At 47.7% G+C, this 9,981-nt stretch overlaps 1 protein-coding gene across 6 annotated transcripts in view; it reads right to left on the minus strand.

The window, feature by feature from the left end:
• Positions 1-4,830: 4,830 nt before the first annotated feature.
• ZNF473 (zinc finger protein 473) overlaps positions 4,831-9,981 on the minus strand; it is a 17,628-nt gene continuing 12,477 nt past the window's right edge. For all 6 annotated transcript variants that reach the window (XM_037732808.1, XM_017512542.2, XM_017512538.2 and 3 more), the window contains one exon: positions 4,831-8,887. In XM_037732808.1, coding sequence (XP_037588736.1) covers positions 6,507-8,887 — 2,381 coding nt within the window. In that variant the 3' untranslated portion in view covers positions 4,831-6,506. The remainder of the gene's footprint in view (positions 8,888-9,981) is intronic.

The raw sequence follows: 9,981 nt of genomic DNA on the forward strand, positions 1-9,981 counted from the left end.
AGAGACGGGGTTTCACCATGTTGACCAGGATGGTCTCGATCTCTTGACCTCGTGATCCACCCGCCTCGGCCTCCCAAAGTGCTGGGATTACAGGCGTGAGCCACCGCGCCCGGCTGAGCAATCTTTTTATATTGATTTATAATTGCAAGTCCTACGTTTTGTTTTGGTCTGGTTTGTTTGCAAGTCCTTATATATACCATGTATATTAACACTTTGGCATATAAGTGACTAATATTTCTCCCAGTTATTTCTCTTTCAATTTTATATTTGTTATACAGAGCTTTTAAACTTTTAGGTATTTAAACCTGTCTGTATTTTCCTTTATAGTTCTTGGACCTACTATCATGCTAACAACACTGTCCTTACCCCCAACATTATGAAAAAAAGTTCTGCTATATTTTATTCTAGTACTTTTATGATTTTTTTCACAATTAAAACTTTGATCCATCTGAATTTTTAAATAATTTCTGGTATGAGGTAGAGAATTATTTCCAGCCAAAAGTATTCTATTTGCTTAAGAAAGAAAGAGAATTTGTTAGCCTATGTCATTGAACAGTTTTGCCTTCAGGAACAGATGGATCCAGGTGTTTAAGTGACATGTCAGTCATCTGGTCAGTCACTCCTCTTAGCTAAGCTTTTTCAGTTAGGTTCATTTTCTGGCAGGTTCTCCCCTCATGGTGGCAAGTTTGACACCAGCGGCTCCAGGCTTATCTCCTATCACCTTAGAACCCCAACAGAAAGAAGGCATCTTTCTCCTACCAGTCTCTCCCATTCAGTGTGTCTCTCAATTCTTCCTTTAAATGCTGAAGTTGACCACCTCTCACACAGCTCAAACGAGAAAGATAATTTATGGGCTTGAGTAGCTAAACACACCAAAAGAAAGACACTCATCTTGTTTGTGCTAGCACATCAGGATGCCTTCGGCTGTGGGTAAAAGAAAACCCCAACTCAAATTGTCACAAACACCAGGAAGAAGATATGTACATTCAGGGCAGATTCCAGCTGCAATTCATAGTGTTTCTCTACAGTTCTCTTGAGGTTGATACTATTTATTATTTCACATTATGTTCTCAAAGAATTATGTTTCTTGATCCCACAGTCCCTCCTTCATTCCCATTTACTTCATAACATTTATTTATGTATTTATTTATTTATTTATAGATGGAGTCTTGTTTTCTGGCCCAGGCTACCGTGCAGTGTCACCATCTCAGCTCACTACAATCTCTGCCTCCCCGGTTCAAGTGATTCTCATGCCTCAGCCTCTTGAGTAGTTGGGATTACAGGCTCCTGACACTACATCTGACTAGTTTTTATAATTTTAGTAGAGATGGGTTTCACCTGTTGGCCAGTCTGGTCTCGAACTCGTGGCCTCAAGTGATCCAGCTGCCTTGGCCTCCCAAAGTGCTGGAATTATTGGTGTGAGCCACCACGGCTGGCCTACTTCACAGCACTTATAATTTCCAATCATATGTCTCGTGGTTACTGCCTGCCCCCTGTATGTCTTTCCCGGCTGTATCCCTAGCATCTGGGGCACTGCCCGGTATACCGTAGGTTTTCAGGAAACAGTCACCCACTTTATGACTGATTTACTTCCTTAAAGGCTGAACACATTCCTCTCCTTACCAGCAGGGTAGGACAATGGCAGTTTCCCCACACCCTCGTTAAGACTTTTAATTTTGATCAGATCTCTAAATATAGTGTATTTTCCCTTCTCTTCCTGGCGACCTCCTGCTCATCCCTCAAAGCCTTATTCAAAAGCCACCTCCTGGGCCCTGAGCGGTGGCTCACGCCTCTAATCCCAACACTTTGGGAGGCCAAGGCGGGTGGATCACCTGAGGTTAGGAGTTCGCAACTAGCCTGGCCAACAGGGTGAAACCTCGTCTCTACCAAAAATACAAAAAATTAACCAAGCATGGTGGCAGGCGCCTGTAATCCCAGCTACTCGGGAGGCTTAGGTAGGAGAATCCTCTGCATCCGGGAGGCAGAGGTTGCAGTGAGTCGAGATCACGCCTGGGCTGGGCTCCATCTCGAAAAAATAAAAGCAAAAAATACAAATAAATTTTTAAAAAGTCTCCCTTTGTGAAACCTTCCCTCACATCAACTCTTTGAGTACCACCCAGCCCTGTGCTCTAACATTCGTTTCCCATCAAGTTTTACGACCCGGTCACGCTGTTTGTCCAGCACCCATACTGCTTAAAGGCTCCGGTAATGGGCGGCCCCGCCTGCGGGGTAGGCAGTGGCGGTGGAGAAAGGCGTTTCCAGAGTCGACAGTTGCCTTGGAGACGAAAGCCGCCAGCACCGCAGTGGGGGGCGGGGCTTACAGAACGTGTCGTACGATTGGTCGCTAGGAAATAGACGCGCGGGCTGCCTTCTCCACCCCGCCTATCTAGGCCAGAGGAAGTGGTGGCTTCGTGCGCCCCACGCGAGGGCCGCCTGACGCCAGGGATGTTCCCGCATCTGCCATCAGAGGACCGTCACCCTAAAGAGCCCGAGCTCCCGCGGGACTCTGGGAAGGGTAGTTCATCCCGGAGTTTGACAGGCGCGGAAGCATCCGTGGGGTTAGGGCAGCTTCGCCACCAACATGGGGATGCTGATGGGGAGCGAGCTTCGCATGGGAGGACCGAGGTCCAACGCCCCAGTTGCCAGGTACCTGGGGGCCCGACCGTCTAGTGACACTCATCACTTGCCCTCTCCATTTTGGTCTAAAGAGCGGCCCTGAGCAGTGGGGAATTTAGGCCACCGAGAGGATTCGAGGGGCCAGAGAATCTGGCGGCGGCCAATGAGGCTGCAGAGGTGCGACTGGCTCGCGGCCAGAACCGGGGGAGGAGACAGGGTTAGAGCCCGCGGGGGCGGGGCTAGGGCGTGGCCTAGAGGACTGGCTGGAGTAGGCGGGAAGGGAAGTGGTTATCAGAGAATTGAGCAGGTGAAGCCGGCCTGGGCAGAACGCGCTGATGTTGATTTTGAGAATCCTTAAACCGAATTATCATTCTTGAGTCCATTGGAGAAACTGAGGCTTAGAGGGGCAGGGGACCCTCAGGTTCAGTAGTTCATTAGAAAGGCTCTTGGTTGCATGGATTATAGCTAAAGAATAGAGATTAAAATCAGCACTGGAAAAGGTGCATAGGATGGAGCCTAGGAGAGACCAGGCGTGAGCTTCCAGGTGTCCTCTGCCAGTAGAGCACATGGAGAGTACTTAACACACCCAGCAATGATGTGTGACAACACACGAAGTACTGCCGGAGACGCTCACCCACGCCTAGGTACCCAGGGTTATGAGGCTGGTTATGTATGTTGACAGGGCTGTTTACCCTGACTGACCTTAGTCTCCAGCGCTTCCAGAGGACAAGCTGAAATTTAGCTGGGGTATATCAGCTCTGACAAGGAGTCCCCCACCTCTGAAGTGTTGGGGGAGAGCTTGGCCCAAAGACTTTGCTGCTGCTTTATACCTTGACCTCGTTTTAGCTTGTCTTCATCTCAGCCTCATAGGTGTTGGGTTTCGCCATCTTAACCTTGCTTGGTTTAGGCTCCTGTAGCTCATTTCTTTCTCCGATCACATTTTTTTCCTTTATTTGGAGACAGGGTCTTGATCTGTCGCCCAAGGGGGAGTGCAGTGGTGTGATCACAGCTTACTGCAGCCTCAACCTCCCAGGCTCGTGATTCTCCCACTTGAGCCTCCCTAGCAGCTTGACTGCGGGCATGTGTCACCACACCTGGCTGTCACTATTTTTTGTACAGATGGGGTTTCACCAGGCTGCTCAGGCAGGTCTCAAACTCCTGAGCTCAAGCAATCCACCCACCTCAGCTTTCCAAAGTGCTGGGATTAAAGGCTTAAGCCACCACACCCAGCCTACCACACAAACTTTAAAATGTAGTACTTTATCTACATGTTTTTTAATTGTGGTAAAAACATGCATAACATAAAATTTGCGATTTTAATCTTTTTTTTGAGATGGAGTTTTGCTCTTGCTGCCTAGGCTGGAGTACAATGGCACGATCTCAGCTCACCGCAACCTCAGCCCCCCCGAGTAGCTGGGATTATAGGCATACGCCACCTCACCCGGCTAATTTTTTTGTATTTCTAGTAGAGACGAGGTTTCTCCGTGTTGGTCAGGCTGGTCTTGAACTCCCAACCTCAGGTGATCCACCCACCTCTGCCTCTCAAAGTGCTAGGATTACAGGCATGAGCCACCACGCCCAGCCCCATTTTAATCATTTTTAAGTGATTGTTCAGTGGCCACCACCCAGCTAATTTGTGTATGTTTTGTAGGGACAGGGTCTCACCATGTTGCCCAAGGTGGTCTCGAACCCCTGGACTCAAGTCATCTTCCCACCTAGGCCTCCCAAAGGGCTGGAATTACAGGCATGAGCCAACACTGGGCCCCATCAGCTCACTTTATAAAAACTTTCAATTACTACTAACAGCAGGAAACTAGTATCTCATCACTAAAGGAAAAAGGTGGGAAGAAAAATTAAAATACGAAGCAAAGTTATATTATTGGATGCTAATTAGAAACACCAGCCAAGCCTGAGGCCTGACGTGTCTGTAAGGAGAGGAGGGAACTGCAGCGGCCTGTGCACGCTCCTTGGTTACTCAGGCTCACACCACACAGACTGAAAAGTGTTGTTTGTTGATGCATCTGAGGACCAGCTGAACTTGTGTGCCTCCTCGGTGGCACATGCGCCACCCAGACGCTGGGGAAACAGACTCAGCTGCTCCCTCTTACTGGGCAATGATTGTCATCAGAAGCCCTCCCCACAAAGATGTGAGGCCTGGCAGGCAGGGACTGATGTCTGGCTGCACGGCAGCAGGCTGAGAGAAGGAACCAATGCTTTTAGACTCAAAATTTTAATCAGAGAACCAACAAACATGCACACATGGAGGGCGTTTCTACCCTGGCCCGAAGCAACAAAAGTGACTGATTTAGAGAGGCTGCCCCCAACCCCCAATAGCTGCCAATTTTCCAGAGTCTCCATTGTGTTCCAGCCTGCAACACTTTGTACACTCTTTTGGTATTTAACATGCGAGACAGAGCTCCAGGGGACAGGAACCATGTACAAGAAGTTGAAATGTTGCAGCCATCTGAAAAACAGTATACTGGGGTTAGCCAATAGGTTCCCAGTTTGAACCAAGTTTAACAAACTTAAGCAGCAGAACTGTAGGTGCAAGACTGGAAAGCCTGAGTGTACAGAGCACTTACCCCCTAACCATTTTAAGCGCCTAAAATAGTAAAGATTAAGTATCAGTGCTCAGTGCTTTCCTTAAGACTACTGTGTTTCCAGCAAATGTGTGACTGAGCCACTTAGTGGCAGGCCACAAAAGCCCGGAGCTCACAAAACACTGTCAGGAGGAAACTGGCTGTGTGGTCCCATCTCACTGGACTCTCCAACAATCCCTGGTGATCCCAGAACTGTGCTATGAGGGAATGTGGCATTTTTAAGATGTCACTTGTCAATTAACAGCAATCGTCTATGAAAATGGGTTCATTCATCTCCCCGATTCCAGAAGGAAGCTTCAGAGCAGGAGCACCCCAAGCCTCGCAAATTGCCGGGTGAGTGGCCATCTTGGATAAATGGCGAATGACAGCCCAGCAGTCACCTCCGCACACCGCAGGTTTGACCCCCCAAGCATGTCTTCCATAAGGGTTGTGTCTCACATGTGGTTAACACCTTGATCAACGCAGCTTTCCTGATGGAATCCAGCTGTGTTTTGGTGTCAACTCCCACAACAAATTGGGTGTCCTATTGCATAACCAATACTGTTAAGTGGAGGAAGGTCATCGGAAGAGGCAGCATGTCCGCTGTGAGTGAGAGGCTTGGGAGGTTAGGAGTGGAAGGTTTTAGCCAGTTGAGGTTAGGTGTTTACAGGTTCTTAGCTTTCTGGGGGTTAAGAAAAAAAACCGGGAAAGAGAGATGAAGGGACAAAAAAGGCCAGGCATTTAAGAAGAGTAAGGTGCTGGAGAAAAACCTTAACAAAGGAAAACTTAAATTAAAAGCTATACATTATAAGAACATTAACTACAGTAAACACAGAGAAATTATTGCTTCCTTTCTTCCCATAACACCAGTCTATTTGTGCTATAGCTGACGTGTATTTGTGGCTCATACTTGGTGAGCCCTCATGTGCTGGGCATCAGTTCTAAGTGCTTCACATTTATTTATTTAATCCTCAAAAAAAGCCCTCTGAGGTAGGTGATGCCCATTTTACAGATGAGGACACTGAGGCCCTGAGAGATTTTTCTGACTTTCTCAAGGTCACTTAGGTAGCAGACGACAGAGGTGGGATTTAACTGAGGTAGACTGGCTCCAGAGCCTACCTCTGAATCCTGACACTGTACAGCTTCTCCATTTTTGTGTTTTCATTGTCATAATGAAACTCGTGTGCACAAACTTTCTAATCAATCTTTAGATGTATTTATTTGGAGGGAAACTTGCAATGGGATGGTTTCCAACTTTCGACATCCAACGAACATGGTGTCATATTCTGGGACTCTGCTACCACCCAACGGCTACAGACAGTATTGCTGCCTGATGTGTACACGCTGATGGCGGTTGAGACTCGAGTGGCACTGAAAGGTTTTCTGGCAATGTTGACACTGATAAAGTGTCCCCTGGGTGTGAACTCTCAGGTGCTGATTGAGATGGGCACTGAGCCCAAAAGCTTTGCCACACACATTACAGGAGTAAGGCTTCTCCCCAGTGTGTATTCTCTGGTGTTGTGTTAGATTTGCTTTCTGGGCAAAGGTTTTCCCACATTCACCACACACATAGGGCTTCTCCCCGGTGTGAACTCTCCGGTGAATAGAAAGGCATGAGCTCTGGGAGAAGGCTTTCCCACATTCCTGACAAACATAAGGCTTTTCTCCAGTGTGAATTCTCTGGTGGCGGACAAGCTCAGCATTCAGGCCAAAGGCCTTCCCGCAGTAGTCACATACATAGCGTTTCTCACCTGAATGAACTCGCTGATGCTTAGAAAAGCATGAGCTCTGACGGAACGTTTTCCCGCATTCATTACACTGGAAGGGCTTCTTTCTGCCATGAGTTCTCTCATGCTGAACAAGGTAGTTTATCTGGCTGAAGACTCTGTCACACATGCTACATTTAAAGGGGTTCTCTCCAGTGTGAATTAACTGATGTTTTGAGAGGCGTGCCCTTTGGCTGAAGGTCCTTCCACATTCGTCACATTTAAAAGGGTACTCCTCGGTGAGGGAGGACTGAAGTTTGATAAGGGAGCCACTGCTGATGGCTTTCCCTTGTTCACCCCATTTAGACAGCCTCACCCTAAAGTGGATTCTTTGATGGCGAACGAGCTGAGTACTTTGGCCAAAGGCTTTCCCACACTGGTCACACTTAAAGGGCTTTACCCTGGTGTGAATCCTCTCATGCTGAGTTAGGTATTTGCTGCAGCTAAAGGATTTCTCACATTTGTTACACTTAAAGCACTTCTCTGTCTGTGCTGGGTTCTGAACTAAGATCTTCCCACTCAAAACAAACCCTTGTTTTTCTCTGGTGTGAACACTCTGGTGGCACTTCAGGGTTGAGCTGCAAATGAAGCGTTCTCCGCACTCCTGACATTCATATGGGGTTTTGACAGTGTGCATTTTCTGGTGCTGCACAAGTTGACTGTTATGGCTGAAAGTCTCCTTGCATTCAGCGCAGCTATAGGGCTTTTCTGCGGCATGAATGGCCTGGTGTCGCATTAGATGTGAGGGCCGGCTGAAACTCCTGACACATTCCTGACATTTGTGGGGTCTGTAGCCTGTATGAATTCGCTGATGTTCACTAAGGTGAGTGTTCCGGCAGAAAGCCTTCCCACACTCACTGCATTTGTAAGGTTTCTCTCCACTGTGAACTCTCTGATGGATCTTTAGGGTAGAGGTATGGCTGAAGGATTTCCCACATTCGTTACACTTATAAGGCTTCTCTCCTGTGTGAACAGCCTGGTGCTCAATGAGCAGCGAACTCCGCCTAAAAACCTTCCCACACTCCTGACACTCAGAGGTAGTTTTTGCAGCATGAATTTTCTGATGTTGGACGAGATGTTTTCTAAAGTTGAAGGTCGCCTGACATTTGGCACATTCATAGCGTTTCCGAGTGTGGTTCTTCTGGTGCTGAGTAAGATGAAGGATCCGGGTGAAAGTCTTGCCGCATTCACTACAGCTGTAGGACTTACTTCTTCTGTGAGTTTTCTGATGCTCAACAGGCTGTGTGGCATGACTGGGTGGGTGGTCACTGTCTTGACTCTTACATGGTTCTTCTCCAGTGTGAGTTTTCTGATGCCACAGGTATGCACTCTCACTAAAAGTTGTCCCATATTCATTACACACATAGGATTTGTAGCCTGTGTGGCTTTTTGGATACACAGAAAAGGAAGCATTCTGGTTGAAACCTTGCTCACACTCTTGATGCACAGTGGGTTTCTCCCTAGTATGAGTAATCCAGTGCTGGATAAGATGGTAACTCCCACTGAAGCCTTTTCCACATTCACTACATTTATATGGTTTATCCCCTTCCGGAACAGAATCCTGCTGGCTGTGTTCCGAGGAGCCAAACTCATCCGTATGTTCCTTAGATTCAGCTGGTGTGATGCTCTTCTCAGAAACATGCATCATGTTACCTTCTCCCGTGGAAAGGGTGGACACAGGACTGAAGCCTCTCTTTAATTCCTGACTCTCACATTCTGTGGGACTTTCCCTGTTGGTGGCAACATCGGACCTCAGAAGACTTTCTGGATCTCCTAGCAAACTATCTAACCAGCTGTCCTCTATACAGGTTTCTCCAAAATTGGAGTTCCAGAAGCCCTCCTTGGAAATCATCTCTATAATCTCCTGGGAGAGTCCTTCTTCCAAGAAATCCTGCATCAGAGGAGAGTTCGTGGTCTCAGCCAAATCTGAAAGAGTAAGTGCAAATGTCTCCTGTTCATCAAGGGTGAGAACACAGACAAGAGCAAGTAGGGGTGATGGATCTTGAGTCCAGCCTGTCCATCAAGGGACCCAAAGGGGTGACCTATGTGGAACTGGCATCACAGAAAACAGAGAGAGCCCATTCCCAGGAGGATCAAGAGGGGAGTTGGGAAACCACAGGGGTTCAACGAGGAAGGACACTCTACCATTACCTTCACACCTACGTGACTGACCAAGTTCCCTAAAGTCTCCTGGACTCACCTCCTTCCACTCTCCACTCACAAAAATCTTCCTCCTCATATCCTGCATCCTCTATCCCAGATGACACCCTGCCCCTCCACTCCACTACCCATCCAGTTCTCCATGCTAGAATCCTAGGAGTCAACCTCCTCCCCACCTCTCCTTCAACTTGGCACTATTTTTTTTATTTGGTCTCTATCAAAATGTCTCAACCCACTTCCTCTCCTCTCTTTATCAAGATTCCATCTGACTCCAGGCTGCTTGTTGGCCTCCTGTCTCTGTTTCTCTTTCTATTTTTCCACACCAGTCCTAAAGGGCTCTGTAATAAATGGATCTGACTACATCACTCCTCAGATTAAATCCTTCCATGGCTTCCCACCTATAGAAGAGAAATGAGTGTATTAGTCCAGCATTCTTTGTGCTGACCTCATAGAACTCTTGCAGTTCCCTAAATCTACCAGACTTTCTCCTCTGTGCCTTTCATGGTCCCTTGTGCTGGACTGCACTTCCTGGTCTAACTCCCCTAAGTCTTTTACCACCCAGCTTGAGTATCACCCTCCTCTGAGAGGCTTCCCTGACAACCCCATCTCCATTCTGCTTTAAGTCCCTTGCCCTGTATTCTCTAAAAAACAGCCGAGCACCTACCATCCTCTACCATAACAGGTTATGAAAGAGTCTGACCCCTGACCAGAAGATAAGCCCTTTAAGGGGCACCTTCCACAGCTCATCCATCCACTGCCCCAGAGGCAGCCATGGGAAGAGTTAACAGGACAGAGTAATTCCCATTCATGGCATGCTTGCTCACAGGCAGGAGTGCCTCAGGCATACTCTGTTACCCTCA

Source organism: Cebus imitator, unplaced genomic scaffold (assembly GCF_001604975.1).
Source record: "Cebus imitator isolate Cc_AM_T3 unplaced genomic scaffold, Cebus_imitator-1.0 Scaffold473, whole genome shotgun sequence".
Classification (NCBI taxonomy): Eukaryota; Metazoa; Chordata; class Mammalia; order Primates; family Cebidae; genus Cebus; species Cebus imitator.